Source organism: Diabrotica undecimpunctata, chromosome 1, assembly GCF_040954645.1.
Source record: "Diabrotica undecimpunctata isolate CICGRU chromosome 1, icDiaUnde3, whole genome shotgun sequence".
NCBI classification, from domain to species: Eukaryota; Metazoa; Arthropoda; class Insecta; order Coleoptera; family Chrysomelidae; genus Diabrotica; species Diabrotica undecimpunctata.
In genome coordinates this window covers 159,733,016-159,755,107 of record NC_092803.1, presented here as the reverse complement: position 1 = coordinate 159,755,107, position 22,092 = coordinate 159,733,016, and the positions used below count along the sequence as shown (strand labels likewise).

Genomic DNA, 22,092 nt, shown 5'->3' with positions numbered 1-22,092 from the left:
AGATTTAAATATTATTGGTATACACATTTAAATTTGGTATACACTCAGGAATCTCGTGAAGGATCGTTAGCCATCGTACAACATCTCGAGGAAGTTCTCGTGGTAAAATGGCAGTTCAGTAACAAAAACTTTGCTATATTTATAGCTTTTAAAATCCTTAGATGTAACTAAATAAAAATAATATAATGATAAAAAGAATTAGTTCAAAACTGCGAACATATTTTTATAAGTAGGTATTTTTCGTTTTAATTAGTGTGTGTCGTATCAGTCTTGATAATACACTGCGATGTTTTGTTAAAGTCTTATTTAAAAGAAAATTAAATTATAATATTAAGTATAAACTACTTTAGAGTTTTTTGTTTGTAGTAGGTACTATTGAAAGTAGTCTTAAGATGTCTTTTATTTATACAAAAATGTACCAGAGATGCATAGGGATATTCAGATTGAACTGGCCTATAGCTTTTATATAAGGCTTCTTACTCGTTAGTTTGAAAACACTCACAAACACACAGTATAAAGTTGATTTAGTTAAATTTTTGCATAAATATTTAATCAAACCCTGTAAACAAAAACCCTGTGTTATTTTTATCCTTTAAGCGATTTGATTATCCTTGATGTTTTTTGTATTTGCAAACAATTTAAACGACAAATGGAATTTCTACCGTGTATGTGTGTTGTGTAAGCTTGTTAACGTAGGCAACAAGTTGTTACCTAGAATGCAAGTAATGGCAAATTATTGCCAACTCAGTGAGTTTAACAGAGAGCGGAATATTAGGATATGGAAAGTCGAACTGTCTGTTCAAAAAAGTACTGAAAGAATTGATATAAATCTAGATACAGTTGAAATATGTTAATATGTCTTTCATATTATATCGATCATTAACAAGTCAGTGCTTTACAAATCAGTAGAAGGGAGGACGAATGTGAATCAAACAGAAGAAATTTTAGCCATTTTTCCTAAAGATAGCAGTAGGTATCTCCTCTTATGCACAAAATATGTGTAATAGGATATAAAATGAAATTCACTAATGTTAGATGCCGAATATTAATATTTAGGGATACGTGATTCATCATCATCATCAGCCGTTTTAAGTCCACTACTGGACATAGGCCTCCCGTAAATAATTTCAATGCATTCTATCTTGAGCACCCTGAATCCAGTTATGCTGAATGCGTTTGATATCATCTGACCACCTTGTTGAAGGACGTCCTCGATTACGATAAGCATCGTGTCTAGGTCTCTATTCCAGAATTTTCTTCGTCCATCTTTTAATCTGGCATTATGCCCCGTCCAGTTCCATTTTAATGTTGTAATCCTTTGAACTGCGTTAGCATTACCAGTTATCTCTCCATCGCTCTTGTGTGCCACTTGTATTTTATTGATTACTTTTTTGGTAAGGATCAATATTTCTGCTCCATACGTTAGAACTGGGAGTACACATTGATCAAAGACCTTCCTTTTGAAACACATGGAAATATCTGATCTAAAGACTTCTCTCAGTTTTCCGTAAGCCGCTCATACCAGTCCTATTCTCCTGTTTAGCTCCGTTGTTTGATTATTATCTCTTCCTAATTTAATCTCGTGGCCCAGATATTGATAGCTATATACCTGTTCAATTTGCGTGCCGTTAGTTGAGATGTTTTTTACCAGTACTAGGTTGGTCATATATTGTGTTTTGGAGAAATTAATTTTAAATCCAACTCGTGTACACGAGCTCTGAAGGTCTTAAAGAAGCTGGCAGGCAGGATCTACCCGGTCTGCAATAAGGACTATGTCGTCTGCAAATCTCAAGTTGTTCAGAAATTCTCCATTTATGTTGACTCCAATATTCTCCCAATTATTGTTTCTCATAGCACTCTGCAACAAAGCGGTGAATAGCTTAGAAGAGATGGTACCTCCTTGCCTAATACCACTCTCGAGGGGAAATGCATGTTGCCATAATACATTCTAACTGCTGCTGTTGCGCTATTATATATATTCCGAAGAAGAGTTGTGTACCTATGATCAATACTGCACTCTGAAAGAGCTCTTAACATGGAGCTATGCTGGACTAAGTCAAACGCCTTCTCAAAGTCTACAAATATTAATGTCAATGGCTTGTTGTATTCTGTAACTTTCACTATTAAGGATTTTATTACTTGTAGGTGGTCATTCGTTCCAAAGCCAGTCCTAAATCCGGCCTGTTCTAATGATTGGTGAAAATCCAGCTTAGGTTCCAGTCTGTTAAAAATTATTCTCATAAAGGGCTTATATAAATGAGATAACAAGCTGATAGGTCTGTAGTTTCCAATTTTTGTTACATTTCCTTTTTTGTGCAATATTATCATAATGGCACTATTCCATTTTTCTGGTGTAACTCCTTCAAAGAGGCAGGTATTATAAAGGATTTTTTAAGCTTTTATGACGCATTCGTCTCCTAATTTTAGCATTTTACTTACAATGCCATCTTCTCCAGGTGATTTGCTGTTCTTCATACCTTTCAACGCTGATTCGATTTCTTCTTCGGTTATATCTGGAAGTTTTGTGATCCTTGATTTTGTATGGCTGGGATTTCCACCTCTGAAATGTAAGAATCTCAACGATATAATGTTCTATAGTAGGTACTCTTCGATAATTTTCATAATTTCTTGTTGTTCATATACAGCATGTCTTTGTCTATTTTTTAGCGTATTCCTGGTTCCTGTCTTCAACTTTCGTTTTAGAACTTTAAGGCTTTTATTTTGTTCTATGGTATTAGTGATTTCTTTAGTGTTAAAATCCCTTCCCTACCATAGCCTAGTTTCAAGGGACTGCCGGAGACTGAGGGCCTTGCGTCTTCATCGTTTCTCATTTTACGGGGGTTCATGGCCGTTTTTCTACCACGCTGGCCTGTGCGGGTTGGTAGACAAATGTTAGGATGGGTTAAGAAATTTTGGGGTATTTGACAAGGATGATCGGTTGGGACGTGATACCCTCTCGGTTAAAGGGAGTGAGTGAACCACCGCTCACGTAGGCAGGGCAGGGTTGCGAACCTGTAGTACACCTAACTTTACCGGGATCGTAAAGTGTATCTACCCATTACCCCCTTACGGAGTACTGGGCAAATATGGCGAAACATTGGATCCATACTGCATAAGACCGTGCACTTTCAATACAAACAGGAGAGGCATATGTGTATAAAAGGTGTTAATATTTATAAATTGTCTGCTTTGAGCAGTTCTGTATAAATAACGTTAAAATCTGCTGACATAAGTTCTGTACCATCATACATTTCCAAATTGATTATAGATAAATAAAACCATTGCTTTTTAAAATCATTTTGTCATTAAAAATTAGCAAATCATTTGTAGTTGCGTCTTCGTTTTACATATTTTGTTCATGTCCTACTAGCACTTATCTTTATTAAAGTTTTAGATCTTTACGTAATATTTCCTGGATTATTTAACTGAGTTACAAATCGTTTGCGTTTTTTATGGGAACACAAACGTTATAATAATTTGAAATTTCCAGATCCAAAACTCAGAGGCTCTCATCTACTATCCCCCAACGCACCATCCAAAAGGGCTGATGTCTTCAACATTAGGCTTGAGCTTTACTCTATCGGAACAGCACTTCAGAGGCGGCTCGATGAGAGTTAAATGCGTCGCCTCCATCGCTCCGATATTATACAGAAGCGACAGGGAAAGTGTGGTCCAGAGCGAGAACGTGCCCCTGAGAGAGGCCCTCCTACTTGGTGAGTGGTCCATCTACGTAGAAAAGTACGATGGTAGGCAGTTTTTGATCTTTATTAGTGTTTTGCATTCTTATCGATGTTAAGTAATGTATGATTAAATTAATTTGCATGCTTTTAGATTACTAACTTAATAATATTATAACTTATAATATAACATAACTTTAATACTGGACTGTATAGTTTTTCGAATTTTTTTATATACACGTCTTTTTCTTCTTTTCTTCTATATACAATTTATATTGTTCATTGGCGAATTGTTACCTTTAGGGAGGATTGTCACCCTACTTCGTGCGCGGTTGAACAATACTTCTTCTATCACTTAGTGATTTACCCTTTTTTTATTTTAACAATTCTTGTGTCCTCAATTTCACTTATGTGGGTTTTTCCACTGATGTTGTTGTTTCATTCTTTTTTCTGTCTAGGATCCACTACTTTTTACCCTGTACATTATATTTCATTGCAGTATTCGCATTTCTGCGTTTTACAGCATTCTCTTTGTTTTGGCTGTGTCGGGTCTTTATTCTGATGAATACTTTATTGTTGGTTTAATACTGGCCTAATATTTTTTGATTTTATCCTAATTGTAATGTGTTGTAGTCGGGTACGCCATATAGCGTTGTGAAAGCATTCTGCTAATTTCTTTGCTCTTTGTACACGATCTGTTACTTCTTTTTCAACGTCTCCATAGCTGGACATTGTACTCCCTAGGTACTTTATGTTCATTACATAACATAATAAGCGAGTCTTCTACAGCTGGCTCTGTTTCTCGCATCATAATTTTAAATGTTTTCTGTCGAATCAATCTTCAGTTTTTAAATCTCTGGCGGTCATTACATCTTCTCTCCAGGAACGTCTTGGTTTTACCTCGTTTTCTTTTAGTGAGCGAAGTACCTTTTTTTTTATCTTTTTTGGCCATCTCTTTCAGACATTATTTGCAATTGTCCATACCAGTTTAGTCTGTTGGCTTCAAAATTGTATCTATTGTTTATGTCCAGATTAATTTTCATTTATCTCATATCTTCGTTCCTCGCCCAATTAAGTCTAGTGACCCGGCAACAACATCTCGAATAGTTCATTCCCATGCCTTAATTTTTGCCGTACAAGCCAATACTTTTTATTATTGTTTAATACATTCTTCTTTTATTTTCTTTTGTTATTTTATTATTCTACAATAGTCCATGTAGCTATCTAGTGGCTGATCTTGCTTGGTCCATCCTGGAATGTATTTCTACGTCACTCCCTGCTTTTGATATTATTTGAAGTCTTAAGTATTTGAAGGTTTCAGTTCATTTTATAGTTTGCATTTCAATTTGTAAGCTTTCTGGTTTTTCTCCTGCAATTAAGTACTCGATTTTTTGTATATTAATTGTGAGACCCCACTTGGTGTACTAATTTCCCATTTAGCATATATACTATATCACACTTGTCTTTGGCTAAAGTGGCTTGGTCGTTAGGGAAGTGTATCGTGTAGAATCTCTTGTCGTCAATTAAGATGCCCATATTGGCGCATTTTCTTCTCCACACTGGGAGCGCCTCATTTGGGTATATTTTAAAGGGTGTAGGTGCTATACAGCAGCCTTGCTTCAGACCCTTACTAATATGAATTTATGTAATTAATTTGTTTGCAGCTTTAATTTTTACCGTCATATTTTTGTAAAGCTATTGTACTCATATATATTTACTTTTGTTTATTCCTTGTTTTTCCATTGCTACCCAGAGCATAGAAAGTGGTACGCTATCGTATATCTGTCAGATCTATAAAGACTGTATGAGTTGAGAGATTGTGAGCTAATCTTTTCTCAATAACCTGTTTTAGAGAAAATATGCTATCCGTACAGGATCTGCCTACATGAAAACTATGTTGTTCTTCTACATCTGTCACCTGTTCTGTAATTTTGTTTTATTATGTTTCCATTGAGTCTTGAGAATAAATCTATGGTGCCCTGAAGTTTAAACAACTATTTCTATTTCCCCCGAAGTTTTATATATACATATAAAGTATTATTAATAGTTATTTAACCAACAAGTAAATTAATAAGGGCGATTAACAATTGTTCGAGATTGTTAATCGCCATTTTAATTCACACAAAACTTTTCCGTCGACCGTACTTTTCAGAAATAAAGATATGTTACTTTAAATTTTTATTTATTTAACGATAAACAACAATTTTTTCAGCTTTCAATAACTTTATTCAAAGTTTAATTTTCCTTAGTGGTAGTTTTATTATTGTAAACATTAATATTCTAAATAGGACAATTACTGAAATTAAAGGAAGGTATTGATAAATGATTCTCTGCCATATAGCATTTTGACAAATTTATATTTAAGTCTTCTTGTACCTCTGTAAATTATATGATAGAAGAAGAAGCTTTGGTGCTGAAGGAAGCACTTTGGCAAGGTTTGGTGGTATTTTGTCCCAAGAGTTTTTCAACCGTCTCAAGTTCATTCTGCATAGAATTATCTACTAACATATAACCTTCTGCTACAGCAGTCGATTTCCAGCCACCTAGTGTTTTTAATAGCTGAAAAATCTGCACCACTGTCACACAGAATTGAGGCAGAGGAACGTCTAAAACAATGCCCAGTGTAGAGATGGCGGTGCTCTAATTTTAAGAATTTAGCAATAACGGAAGGAATTTTGGAAAACGTATTTATGCCAACTGGTTTTGTGGAACATTTGTTATTTTTATAAAAAATGAAAAATCGTGTATGTGGTGTGTGTGCCGGTCTTAAAGAAATATAGTTTTTGATCGCAGTGAGAATGGTATTTGCTTCGTTATCTACTATGGTAAATATTCTATTTGTGTGTGTTTTTGATACTTTTATTGTGACAAGAAACTTTGACCCCAAGTCTTGAACGTTATTTGTTTCTAATTTCAATAGTTCGTCCTTTCTTAATGCACTAGCCACTCCGAAAATCAATGCAACCTATAAAGTAAAATGTTATGAAATATGAGCATTAAATATATATAAACTAAATTTACTGGTTTATCTTTATCATTAGAAACACGTCGTTAGGAGCATCAGAGATGAATTTCTGGACTTGTTTTTTTCAAATATTTTTGATTTCTTTGGTACATAACCTGTTCTTTTTTTCTTAATAAACATAATTAACTTATTATATTTAGATATATCAATGTTTGATTTTAAACTTAAGGTTGATTTTAGCATCGAATATTTGGGCCACAAACTTGCTATTAGTTCTTTTTCGGCAATGTTTGAAAAATATGTCAACAATACAGATTCTGAATATCGTATTATTTTTCTCTCGTCACATCATGCAATAAATTTAGCGTATGTTTTTTCGTACAACACTGTGCTTTTTTCAGGCAGTAAACTTAAAGATATTTCATTTGCAGTTTCTGCCACTTCTGGTGGAGTTAAATTAAACTCTTCGTCAATATCCATCTTTTGATTTTTCAAATACACAGAATTTTAAACAATAAAGTAAATAATGACATACAATGACAGATAGTACTAACAGCGGCTACTTCATTTTAAATTTTTTAGTGGGTATATGTTTGGTTGCCTACACCACAGGTCTTTGCCAATCACAGAGCATTTAATTAATTTATGCAAGCAATGTATGTTGTGTTGCATATAATGAAATCGTTTATTATTAGAAAATCATTTATTATTATGGGTCATTAATCAATGATTTTGAGGGTGTTAAAATTGATCATAAATATACGATCGACGGAAAATAAATATAATAACACTAAATCGTCCTAGGTGTTACCAGACAGTACTAGTTTACCCCTAGTATGTCTCTTGAATCCTAGTGGATTGAAGCCATAATAGTCTAATTATTTTATGTAATACTTTTAAACATTTTACATTTATGTTGGATAAATTATTTTATGTAATACTTTTAAACAATCGTAATCTGTTGCGTTTGAAATATACCAAGTTGCACAGCATGATTGTTAATGTTTTTATCGATATGTTTCTAGAACTGTGATATCTAATGGATTCGAGAATCTCCATTATTTAGTCCTTAGAGGTCCGTATGGACTTAATTTTATATACGGATATCTGATATTACGTAGATAGTTGTTATCTTTGTTTATCTAGATAAAATAAAAAGTAAGAAGTAAATTTGTTTGTGTAGATTTTAATTGTAGCGTTATTTTTACTTTAATTTGTTCTTTTCATGGTTAGTTTCTTATTTGGATGAAGCCCTATCTTCATTAAGACTACTTGATGAGTTATTGTTATCTGTAAATAATAAATTTGTCTATTCATTTTTAAATAAATTACAAGCTGATTTTTTATTTTTACTTGAATATCTTTGACAAAAACAGCTTGTTTAATGATCTCTGCCGAAGTTTTTTCTACAAATTTCTCATTTATTAGGACTCATAACTCAATATTTATAAAAAATTGTATCGTCTAGCTGAAAAAGCTGAGAAAACCCTTAAAATGCAAGGCATTATATTGTTTTTTACAATGTCCTATCAAGATGGCTCGCAATAAAAATAATTCAAAATGTATAATCGAACGATTATTTAGCTTTATAAATGTCTTAATCTCCTCACTATGGTTTGCGAGGCCGCTGATCTTAATAAAAGACCAAACCACATCATACAGTTAGCAGTAAGCCAAAAAATTATACAGCGTATTTATTAATATAGATATATGGGGTACTTTAATTAACGACCACAATGATTACTCTTCTTCTTGTTTTAGTACATATTCGTTTCGAATATTGACGATCATCCTGGCTATAATTATTTTATTGACTAATACTTTAAGTAGATTAATCGTTGTTGTAAAAACCCATTTTCTCAGGATTTTTAACCATGATATTCTTCTTCTGATTCCTCGCTTTCCGAATTCTTTACCTTGTTATTTTAGTTATCCATTTTTTTAGTTTTCCCATTTTCTTATTTCTGTGTAGTATGGCCTCGTTACTTATTTTGTGTATCCATATTTTAAGAATTGGCCTTTATAACTACATCGCGAAGATTTTAAGTTTCTTCTCCATGATTTCAGTGAATGTCCAGGATTCTATTTGATAATATAATGTCGATAAGATATACCATCGTAGGAGCCTTTGGATATCCAGATTAAGGTTGTAGCTTCTAAAGAGTTTAGCTATGTTTTTGAATGCACTCCTAGCCTTATCGATTCTACTTTTTATCTCCTTAAATGATTACTTACATACTCAGTTAAAGAACTTAGACTCTGTAAAAAAGAAGAAGAAAAGATATGTTTTCAGTTAGTTTTGTTCAGGAGAGAGGTATTTCCCATTCTCGTAAAAATGTTATCATATTAGTATATAAGAATATATTAGATTAATTTTAATAATTATTATTATTATATTCGGGTAGTCCTAGAACAAGTAGCTTTTAATCAAACTTCGAACTATTTCGTGAAATCATTGTTTGGAGTTCCGAAACATTAATTTTATATTATTAAAAACTAAACATCTTGAGAACTTCTTAATAATGTATTTAGTAAATTGAGTCACGAAATAAAGTGTACTGATCACGCACACCAAAGAGACTTCGTTGTATTGATTTTGTAACAATAACGTGTGATGCCGAAAAAAAGATATAAAAATGTTCTCTTTGGATTTAAACAAACTATACTTTTGTTTATTAAGAAACAATAAATGTACAGTGGCGATATTTGTTAAATATTTTATTCTTGGGGCATAATTCGATCATATGTTTTTGCGGAAATGCAAGTATTAGACATTACCTAGTGTTTGTTCTGAATAAGATATTTGAAAAACAATACTTTTCCAAAAATTAAAATTTTGGCTAATCAAGAAAAACTACCCAGCTTCAATTGATTTCAAATCTTAATTTTACTAAGATATTCATTGGCAGGAATGTGGGTATTAAAATAATTATATATGTTGAATTCATATTTTTATTGATATTTTAAATAAAAATCGGTGATATGAAATATATTAAAAAGTGAACTTATATATAATATCCTCGTAGAAATAACAAAAAATTATATTCGCCACCACTGCTATTATCATCACTAAAATTCTACGAATAAAGTATGGTCCTTGGTTTCCCCGGATTCTGGTTCTAGATTAAGATAAAATTCTTTATTAAAAGGATTCTTGAGATATTTAGTTAACTCCATTCGATCTCAAAACTTTGGTTGACTTATTTTATTTTTACTTTATTTGGTATCAGAGTTATTTGTTTTGGTGTTGTTTTTCCAGTAATGGTGTGGAAAGTCCATGTGCCGTGATAATTTTGACGTATTAAAACTTGTCCAGGATACGTCTCAAATATTCAGTACATTCTTGCTGGTTTCAATAAAATTTTTGGTTTTGGATTCTTCAAAAATAAATTCTTTGTGTGGGTCCAATCTCTGATGTTTCGTAGCCAAGATTTTTTCTTTCGCTTTATGCTCCTTTTACCTTCAATCTTGCCTTCCAATATTACTTGAAGCTGCTCAAATTTCCAATGGCGCATTATGTGTCCTAGATAAGACGTCTTTCTAATTTTGATAGTATTGACCAGATGAGGGCGTGTGTTCATTGCTCTCAGTACTTCTTCATTCGTAATCCACAAGGAATCTACGTTCCTGTATTTGGCTGTATACCATATATTAAAAAAATTTATTAAAATCCTTTGTAAAAGGTATATATTTATAAGTGTAATATCATACCCTTATTCATGTGAAGAGATAGCAGTTTGAATTCGTCTAAAAAGAGTTTATTATCGTTAAAATTCTACAATATAAATTATTAACAATAATATATATATATATCGGTTTCAAAACGTCTTGCGTCGTTGTCCGATGCCTAATTTCCACGAATTTCTATCATTCCATTGTTCTTCGGTCAAGTCTCGGGAGCTCATTGCCTTTGTTATTCCCTCCTTCCATGTTCTTTTTGGTCTTCCTCGTTTCTTACGATTTGGTGGTATCCATTTCATGGCGATTTTTGGTAGTCTTGTTTCTGGCATTCTTTGAACATGGCCATACCATATAAGTTGTTTCCTTTCTATGTCTGTTGCCAGTGATCCATCTACCCCCATCCGATTTCTTATTTCATCGTTTCTAATTAACAATAATAACATAACTAAAATAACTTAACAAATATACAAACCTAAAAAGAGAATCAAGAACAACGCTATTTCTTACGCCATTAAGTAATTTGACAATTGTACCATACAATTTACAATATGTCGATGTGAATAAAACTTAAACAGTCATACAACCTAAAACTTTAAATAACTAAAAATAACTAAACCCTGCTGTTTCACTTAAAATAAACATAGGTTTACTTTTACATCCCCCTACCAAAAAGGTATGATGAACCATCTAAGTATATGGTTTATCACAAGGCATCAATTTTGAAATATGGAAATAATTCATATCATTCTTTTTGTATCCAATATCTACTTCATATAATGTATTTGAAATTTGTTTTTTTATTTGAAATGGACCTACTCTTACTTCGTCAAGTTTTTTTCTATTTAGTTTTGATTTATTTTCTACATATGCCCAATCTCCCTCTTTGAATTCATAGGATTTTCTATTTTTGTCATACAGTTTTTTATTACCGAATATTTACCGTACCGAATTTTTATAGGCTATTTCTTTATCTTTTGATACATTTGTTGTCTCACACAGTTCCTCGGGAACAATCGGATCTGCTTTTCCAAAAAGCAAATATTCTGGGCTATATCCGGTTACAGAATGATCTGTTTTATTGTATTCCTCTATACATTCTTCAGCTATTTTTGTCCATGCTCGAATTCTAGTTTCATTTTGTTTGCATCTTATTCTGTTAACTAATGTCTGATTAAGTCTTTCATTTAATCCATTCGAGAATGGACAGTCTACTGCTGTAAAAATTAATTGAATATTTAAATGTTTCATATGATTTCTAAATATTTTGGAATTAATTCCTGGATACTGATCTGTTAATAATGTTTTTATGGGGTGTTTATCTTGAATTTTGGTGATTAATTTTATGAAATCATCTGTGGTCTGATTTTTAGAAGTAACTGCAAACGCATATCTGGTGAAGTGATCTACAAGTAAGTGGAGGTATTTTTTTGTCGAACGATTGCCACCAATTCCTCCTATTGTATCTAAGGACATTATCTGAAAAGGTTCTTTTGCTGGACCCAATTGTGACAGAAGACCATATTTTGGACCGATTCTTGTTTTATTTTTACAGCAGATCTCGCATTTTTGACAGATATCCTTTGCTAGTGAATCTATATTCTTAATGTAGTAAAAATTTCTAATTTTGTTTGTTACTTTACCAGCACAAATATGACCATAAAATTTGTGAACTTTTGTTATTAACTCTTTTCCAAAATCTTTGGATAAAATTATTCTTTTTTCATTCGTCCTTAATTTATAAAATATATCTTGGTTCAAAATTGTTCCTCTCATTGTATCTATAACTTGTCGATTATTATTTTGGTCTTGTTTTATCTCAGTTAATGTGACTAGGTTTACTGTTCTTATGAATGTTTCTGCATTTTTCATATTTTCCAACACTGGGTTTCTAGAAAGGCAGTCTGCTTCTACATTTTCTTTTCCAGGTTCATATTTAATGTCGAAGTCAAATTGTGAAAGAAAATGTGTCATATCTCCTAATTCTTCATCTGGTCTTGTACGAAGTTCTCTTCCCTCAAGGGGTTTATGATCAGTAATAACGAGAAATTTTCTTCCCATTAGCCAGTATTGCCAAAATTTTATTGCTTCTTTAATTGCCAGGCATTCTAAAAAAATAGCCTTTTTATTTTTTTGATATTTGTTCAATTTTTTTGAAAAGTATGCTACGGGTTTCATTTCTCCATCTCTTTGTTTTTGTTTCAGAACCGCACCAATTCCTAGAACACTAGCATCTGTATATATAGATGTAGGAGCATTTGGGTTAAAAATGGCTAGTATAGGTTCAGAACAGAGGATATTCTTTGCCCTATCAAAAGCTGTTTGGCAGCTTAAAGACCAGTGGAATTTGATATCTTTTCTAAGTAAATTATGTAGTGGCTCTAATAACCTAGCTGAATCTTTTATATATTTGTGGTAAAAATTTACTTTTTCCAAAAACTGTCGTACTTTTTTTCTCGTGTCTGGTGCTGGAAAATCTCTGATCGATATTAAATTATCATGTAACGGACAAACTGAATTGTGTCCCACAATGTGTCCCAAATATTTAACCTCTTCTCTTGCAAAATTACATTTTAGAAGTTTGAGCCTAAATCCCTCTTCAATAATTGCTTTCATAAGTCTTTCTATATGGTCTAAGTGTTCTTCAAATGATAATGAGAATATTAAAATGTCATCTATGTAGTTTATACAAAATGAATTTAAATTATGCTTCCTGATAATATTACTTAAAATTCTTTGAAATATTGCGGGAGATGTTTTAAGCCCAAAAGGTAAGCATTTCCATTGCCAATGACCACTTTGGGTAACGAAGGCTGTCTTGTATTTATCTTTTATCCGAACTGGAATACACCAAAAAGCAGAATTTATATCTAAAGTAGTAAAGAACCTAGCATTCCTTGTTTTGGTCAAAATCTCGTCAATTAAAGGAAAAGGTTGGGGTTCAGGAATAATTAATTTGTTTAACTCACGAAAGTCAATGCACAATCTTGTTTTAGATCCTTCATCTTTTTTAAAAGCCAATATAACAGGTGCTGCAAAAGGTGAAGATGATTCTTCTATTAAATTTGCTTTTAATAATTGTCCTATTTGAAATTCTATCTCTTTTTGGTCTTCTATCGAGCATCTATAGGGTCTTTTTGCAACAAATTTATGTTCTAAAAGTTTAATTTGAGCTTCATTATTTTGAACCTGCCCAATGTCAAATTTATGTTTTGCAAAAATATTGTCATATTTATTTAGTAATATTTCTATTTTATTTTTCTGATATGGCAATAAATGTTGTAATTTTGCTTCAAAAAGTTCTGTGGGAATTCCCTCATTAAAGTTTATGGAGTATTCTGTAATATTAATATTATAATTAAATTTTTCGATTTTTTCTTCAATTTTTCCGTATAATCTTTGATAAATCTCTAAATCAAAATCTTGTTTCATTTGAAAATTTAAAATAGAATCTAATCCGAGTAGAATATCGTACTCAAAATATTCATCATTAATTACAAAAAGATTAATATTTTTCTCAATTTTATTAATTTTCAGTTTTGCAATTAGTTTTCCTGTAAAATTTGTTCTGCCATTTATCGTTTTAAACATATTCCTATCTTCTTGAATATCTAATCCTAACTTTCTTGCCACCTTCGAATTCAGAAGAGTAACATTTGAGCCTGGGTCATAAACTCCACATAATTCTTTATTATTTAGGAATACTTTTAATTTGATCAATGGCAGCAAATCTAGTTTTTTTGTTCAGTTACTGTTTCATTTAATGTCTCCTGTATAGCAATATTATTAATATATTTAATATCATTTGATTTGTTTTCTTTTGTTACCTTTTTATCTTTTTGCTTTAAACGGCATATTGCCTCTGGATGAAACCTCCCAGGGAATCCTTTTCTATCACAATATTAACAAGTAGTTTTCTGTTCTTCTGGTATTATAGTAGATTTTTGATAAAAATTTGGTTTTGTCTCCAATTTATTCTTCTTTTTTATAACTAAACTTTCCAATTTTCGTAATTCACCTACCAATTTTTCCATTGTTGTAACGTCAGCTCTATTAATATTATCTTGTATATAAATTGGCAAATTTGTTACAATTAAATCAATTAGTATATCAATGGGAAAATCATTCTTTATATTTAGCAATAAATTTTCTTTACGAAACGCATAATCAACAATACTACCACCTATATACCTAAAAGAATAAGCTTGCCTATGATTATGCCAACCTGTTTCACAAAAACTATCTAAAAAATTAATTTTCCATACCTCAAAACTGTTATCTAAGCCTAATGTTATTATTTTTGATTCAAACCATTCTTTTGCTATTCCATCAAGAAACAAACGTAGAATCAAAATCTTGTCTTCATCAGCAACCACCTCACATCGCAAACATTCTGATTCGAAGGTCTTGAGCCATGAATTCATTGGAACATTATTTCCATCAAAATTTCGAAGTACAAAATCATCTTTTATTTTTTTTAAATTTTTCTTTTCAACTTTAGGTAAATTTGTGTCATTAAATTTCTGGAGCAACTCAGCAAATGATGGAAATTGTTCAGCTGTTTCTATCTTCTCATACACTGGTAATAAGGTCTGTTGTAAGTACTCACTTTGATAAACCACATCACCATCTGAATCAAAATAAATCTCCTTCAAATTGTCTTCTAATGCTATAGTACATGTTCTAAAGGATCCTCTTGTTTTCATAGATGCTAATATATTCTTCACTTTTTTCAGATGAAATAGTTCAGAATGATCAATTTGAAGTTGTTTTTCAAAGGGGATTTCATAATAAAAACGGGACCCTGTTGGCTGCAGCCACTTAAATTTATATACATTTTTCTTACTATCACTACTGTTTGCTTCTATAGCCATGCAAATTCTCATTGATGTAAAATTCATTCTTAAATATCGTTTTATCCAAATAACGGCTTGGAAATTTATAGTTATCACTATATTTTTTTTATCAGCTTAAGTTCTTGATTTATAAGTGTAATATCATACCCTTATTCATGTGAAGAGATAGCAGTTTGAATTCGTCTAAAAAGAGTTTATTATCGTTAAAATTCTACAATATAAATTATTAACAATAATAACATAACTAAAATAACTTAACAAATATACAAACCTAAAAAGAGAATCAAGAACAACGCTATTTCTTACGCCATTAAGTAATTTGTTGTACCATACAATTTACAATATGTCGATGTCAATAAAACTTAAACAGTCATACAACCTAAAACTTTAAATAACTAAAAATAACTAAGCCCTGCTGTTTCACTTAAAATAAACATAGGTTTACTTTTACATATTTTTAAAAACCCAAACAGGCTGTGTTAGACAAAACGTTTTCGGAATCCATTATTCCATCATCGGTGTCCTAGAAAATATATAACCACTTAATTAAAATCACTTAACCACTTAATTAAAAAGAACTTCACGTTCTTTTTAATTAAGTGGTTATATATTTTCTAGGACACCGATGATGGAATAATGGATTCCGAAAACGTTTTGTCTAGCACAGCCCGTTTGGGTTTTTAAAAATATATACCTTTTACAAAGGATTTTAATAAATTTTCTTCATTCGTAGTTCTGCTTTTCCAGCTTATTCTTAGCATTCGGCGGTACATCCACATTTCAAATGAATTTAATTTATTGACGTCATACTGATTTAATGTCCAGGTCTCAGGTCCAACACTTTAGTGTTCTCAATCTTATTGAGACTGATATCTTGGGGTTACAGAGCATTTTACGCATATTCATGAAACCAGATCTTGCTATTTCAGTGCGTCTTCTAATTTCTTTTGAGTGGTTTAGTTGACTATTTAGTTCTCTGCCCAGGTATATGAAGCTTTGGGAACTCTGAAGGGTGATACCATTTATTTGTATGTTAGGTGTAACTTGTTCATGGGGGTTTTTGTGGAATATCAGAATGTTGGTTTTGGAAAAGTTAATGTCCAAGCCCAGCCTGTGACTTTCTTCTGATAATATGTTCATCAATATATTTAGTTGGTCTTCTGTTTCTGCTAATACTACGGTGTCATCGGCATATCTTATATTGTTAATGATGGTTCCATTGGCTCTGGCACCTTCAGGGCGATCTTTAAGAGAAGCTCTGATTATATGTTCGGCATATACATTAAATAATAGGGGGGATAAAATGCACCCTTGACGCACTCCTCGTTCTATGTGGATGTACTTGGTGTTTCCGTTCTCTGTTCGAACGCATCCTGTGTGGTTCCAGTATGTATTACTGATGATAGCTATGTCGTGTCCGTCCAACCCTACTTCTTTTAGCACCTCAATCAATTTTCCGTGTTTGATGCGGTCAAAGGCCTTTCTATAATCGACAAAGCACACATACAGCTGTTTTTGAACCTCAAGAAACCTTTCTGCCATCAGTGTCAATCTCATAATTGCTTCTCTAGTGCCTGTACCCTTTCTAAAGCCATATTGAGAACGACTCAGGTATTCTTCACACTTATTTTGAATTCGGTTATAAATTATTCGCATAAAAATCTTAGTGACATAACTCATTAGAGATACAGTTCGATGGTCTTCACATTTCCTTGCTTTTTGTTTCTTAGGAAGACTATATATGTGGATGTTAGCCAGTCATGCGGTATTATGCCATGTTCATATATACTGTTGTAGAGGGATGTTAATTTCCTGACAGCATTATCACTTAGGTGTTTAAAATGTTCGGCTGTTATTAGGTCTTCGCCGGGTGCCTTGTTGTTCTTTGCGTCTTTTATTGCCTGCAAAACTTCTTCGGTGAGAATGTTTAATTTTTCATCTATATCTATTTGTGGGGGCTCTTCTGTTCTCTGATCACCAAACAAATCTTTAAGATATTGCTCCCATATTTGTTTTTGTTTTTCAGGGTCCATTTCCATTTGTTTTTTTTTGTTTGTTACAGTCGATAAGTGTTTGGGTTTCCATACTCCAGCTACTTCTTTAACCTTTCTGTGCAGTTCTCTATCTTTATGCTTCATTTGCAGATCTTCTACCTCTTTACATTTTTCTTTCATCCACTCTCCTTAGCTACATTTATTTTTTTCTCAATTTCCCTGTTGAGTTATTTGTATCTTGTTAGGTTTTTGTTTTTTACCATCCGTCTCCTCTCCATAATTTGTAATATTTCGTTTGTCATCCATGGTCCAAAATGTTCTCTTTGGTTTCAAACAAACTATACTTTTGATTATTTAAAAACAATAAATGTACAGTGGCAGTATTTATTAAATATTTTAATCTGAAGGCATAATCGGATCATTTTTTTTGCGGAAATGCAAGTATTAGACATTAGCTGGTGTTTGTTCCGAACAAGAGATTGTAATACAGTCCATAAAGTCCTAATTACATATTAGTTGCTACAACAATTATTTTCTGATCGTGCAATTTTCCATTTTGTTGACCAGAATTAGCAACCCAAATCATGCAACATAACGCAATTGGATTTTTTTCCTTGAAAATAACAAAATATTATTTCCTGTTAAGTCAAGACGATTAAAGCTATAAAGAAGATAATCGAGTGCTGTATCCTCAAACTCTAGCTACATGTATGCAAAATTTTATTCTTCTTATTGAGTTAGGGAAATAAAGATAACAAATAATTCTATAATATGTTTAATATTACGTTAATATTAAAGTAATTTAGTGTTTTAGTCTAAAATAAATAAGAGAAAAAAAAACGAACTTTGGACATTAGTCTTCTTTGAACATAGAGATATAAATATTGTTATCACTGCTTGAATGTATAGATATTTTTAACACAAAATTCACATTCAAAAATAAATACGAACTGTTTCACAAAAAATTTGTAATAATGTGACTTTTACTTTTTAACTGGTCCGGCGTCTTCTGACAGAGGATTCCATATTTTTAATTATCTTTTATTGGAAATTGGCACCGCCCACAGGCAAGTCCTTCTATCTAATCCTTAAACTATTGGAGCTTGACAAGTGGGTGTATTTGCGACAAGTTTCTCTCAGTTGCTAAAAAGTTATCGTAACAATTAGGTCGAGAGTAGTTCCTTAGACGACGCCGGACTGTTGGTGTGACTTTTTTGTGTGTCGTGCGTTTTTAGAAATTTTGGCCAGGCCATCAAAACGAGTGCGTTTCGGCGATGACGATTATAAGACAACTCTTTTAAAGTGGTACAATGAGGAATGTGATAGTGACAGTGATGTAGACGATATTTCGAAAGACTATAACATTGAATCTGAACACGATACATGTTCGGAATTTTCTGATTCTGACGAGCCTGCAGATTGTGATGAATTAGCAGTAAGTGATAGTGACAAAACGTATGTTTATGGTAAAAATCGACACAGGTGGTGTACGTCAGAAGTTATCCCCTCATCTAGAACACGAAACACAACATTGTCATAAAAGTGCCAATTCTAAAAACAAAGGCAAATGCTCGGCGAGGCTGCGATACCCTTTGTTTGGAATATGTTGTATAGTGATAACACAAAATTACGATCAATGCGTGAGAAATATTCTGCTAGTTCTATCCATCATCTTAGAGAAATGGATGTTATTGAGAGCATTTTTGGGACTCCTTGTTTACACTGCCATTTTCAACTCCAGTCACGAAAATATAGACCGTTTATTTGCAACTGATGGGAGTGGAAGAGAAATTTTCAAAGCAGTCATGAGCAAAAAAGATTTGCTGTTCTTCTACTTGCTATCCGATTCGACAATCCTGAAGACAGGGAGGAACGCAAAAAAGATGATCCAACTGCAGCTATTTCATTTATATTCAATACTTTCATAGAAAATTTTCAAAGTGTATACGGACTTGGTCAATCTGCCACAATTGATGAAATGCTTGTAAGTTTTCGAGGTAAATGTACATGCCTAAGAAACCGGCTAAATACGGACTCAAAATACAGTGTCTTACGGATGCACGCAATGGTTATTTGTATAAGGCTTATATCTACAGCGGAAAAGACTCAGATGGATTTGGTATCAGTGACGAGTACAAAAAATTTCTAAAGCCTACACAAGCTGTGTTGCGCTTAGCTGAACCGCTCTTTGGTAGCAACCGAAATATCACAGCTGATAATTGGTACTCTTCTATTTAATTAGTGGATATTTTACGAACTAAAAACTTGACTTATGAGGGCACACTGAAAAAAAAATAAGGCTGAAATACCTCCATCTTTTCTGCTCAACAGAAACAGACCTGAAGGGTCAACAATTTATGGATTTAGGGAAGAATGTACCTTAATTTCTCATGTAGAAAAAGTGGGAAAGGCTACAGTACTTATATCTTCAATGCATAGTAGACGTTATAGTGATCCCTCTACTGAAAAACCAAAAATTATTTCTTATTATAATGAGAATAAGGGAGGTGTAGATTCCCTAGATGAGAAATGCTCCAAAAGCACCTCAAGCCGTCGAACCCGAAGATGGCCCTTAACAATTTTTTTCCGCATATTGGACATTTCTATAGCAAATTCATATATTCTACATCAGTGTTACAAAAACACTCCAGTAATAAAAGAAAAAAGTGTTTTTGCTTTGGAGTTGGCTATGCAGTTAGTGCAAGATCACAATGACAATGACGAATATTCCACGTCTATTACGTCTTACAATTAGCCAGATACTTGGAGTTCAAGAAGAATAAGAGGACAGTCAGACGGATGTTCATATTTTAGAAAAACGCAAGATTTGCAGGATGACAAAATACCTGTGCTTGCGTTGCAAAAAGCCTGTTTGTTTGGGATGTACAAAACCACTATGTAAAAATTGCATATAAAATTGGTAAAGTTTGACTGATGCTGGAAGCAAACATTTTTGATCGATTTTTATTTTACCTAGTTTTTTGTTTAGTATGCAGTTTAAACATTTATCCTAGGAGTACATTTTTTTTCATAGTGTTTTTTATATATTTTTTTAATAATTTAAAAAACTATGTACTTTTTCACAAATATTTGTATGGATGTCAGTTTTATTTTAATATTTTTTTCTTAACATAAATAATGCCCAAATCTAATACGTTCACTTTTATATAAATATATCAGGGTATGTTTTAACATTTTTTCTTAATAAGTAGTTTCGCAGACTACGCCGGACCAGTTACGCTACTGCTACAGTACCGGACCAGTTAAGGGTTAAATTAAAAAAAATCGATTTTTATTTTTTGCATAAAAACACTCCTTAGTATCATAGAAATACTGTCCTAAAATTTTATTGAGAAATTCGAAATAAAAACGAAGTTATAGCTGTATTTCTAACGGTACGCACCTGAGCTAAAACTCGTTTGTATACAACACCGCGCTCCCACTTCACCTTGCAGTGCACAGTGTGCACCAGCAACTCGACAGTAGCTTTATGAAACTTAGAAAGTAAGCACGTGTTTTATATTATTAAAATTTATCGAAAATTATTGTTTTGAAAATCCGAAAAATGCCTGGATTTGTTGGTCGTTTAAAAGTCAGTCGAAGTAAGGGGACACATCGAAATAAGCATAATATGAGAAGCAAAATTCAAAGGTAATCAGTCTACTGCAGAAAATAATTCTGAATTACTCAGTTCCTACAAAAAAATTAAAATTTAGTGATGCATTGCAATCGCCAACACACAGCTCTGTAAAGTATGCAATTTTGTGTTTTCAACTCTTTAAATAATATATAAAGTGCAAAGAATATAATAATAAAATTTTATTTACACAACAAAAAACAGAGGTATTGGATTCAAAATTTGTATCAAGTATTGTTGTGAAAGAATATTGATTGAATCTTGACCTTTAATAAGTAAAAATGTGTATGAAATAAACGAAAGACTACTATATGTCACGAGAATTCTTGATTTAGGGTATAATGGCCGGAAAACGTTCATGAGTTTGATGGATATATCGTCATCTTTTTCCGCTACACTTTATTATTCTGCAATTTGCAAAATGTCACGTGGATGAGGAGAGGTTTTACGTCTTTTATTACGTTTTAGGTTTTTTTAATTAATGGAAACTTAACAGGAAAAGTTATTAACTTAAAAGGTAAATTCTTCGTTTTGCTTATCATGTAGTAAAAAAATCAGCGCTAAACGATGTTTTCCATATGATAGGAGGAACACAACACTGATTGTTCAGCTAATTGCGAAAGATTTGCTGACAAAATGGAAGATCATGAATACATAAATATTTTTGAATAGTAATTATTACATTGTTGATGGTTACAGAAAAATTTAAGCGAATGTCGTTGATGCAAACAAGGAGATATAGAATATAACCGTAGGGTTATAAACAAATTGGAGTGTGTTCTTTAAGCAGGAAAGCGCATGTATAGGCGATTATTAGATATAAACTAAAAAATGACACTAATAGAAAAATAAATAAAAAAGCACGGAGAAAAAAATGAACACGAAGCTCAAAAAAAAGTAAAAGATCAGAAGATGAGATTGAAACTGTCAAATCTCCTATCACTGACGCACCTAAAACGACCAAGTTGACTCTAAAACTTATTTAAGAGATATCTGTTTTTATGGTTTTGATATTCAGAGATATATCTAAATTGTATTGAAGATATGAAAAAAAAAATTCCCGCTGGTTATTACCATAAGATCTCTACAAACGAAGAACCTCGGTACGAGTATTGTAACCCGAAGTTTTTTCAGCGAGAAAAACGACGAAGCTAACAAGCATAAACCAGCACTCGATGCTAATGTACAATGTCATGTTTTTTTCTGTGTTTAAGTCCCTTAGCGCAGACGAACAAGATACCTTGGCCGCAATACCCAAAACTGGAATGAAAGTTACGACAATTTA

The 22,092-nt window shown here is 32.3% G+C and overlaps 1 protein-coding gene across 2 annotated transcripts in view; it reads left to right on the top strand.

Annotated features, from left to right (window-relative positions):
* LOC140432437 (uncharacterized) overlaps positions 1–22,092 on the top strand; it is a 390,948-nt gene that overhangs the window by 354,626 nt on the left and 14,230 nt on the right. Inside the window, exon 6 of one of the 2 annotated variants that reach the window (XM_072520340.1) lies at positions 3,491–3,746. In XM_072520340.1, coding sequence (XP_072376441.1) covers positions 3,491–3,746 — 256 coding nt within the window. The remainder of the gene's footprint in view (positions 1–3,490; positions 3,747–22,092) is intronic. The other variant, XM_072520341.1, reaches the window with a different exon arrangement.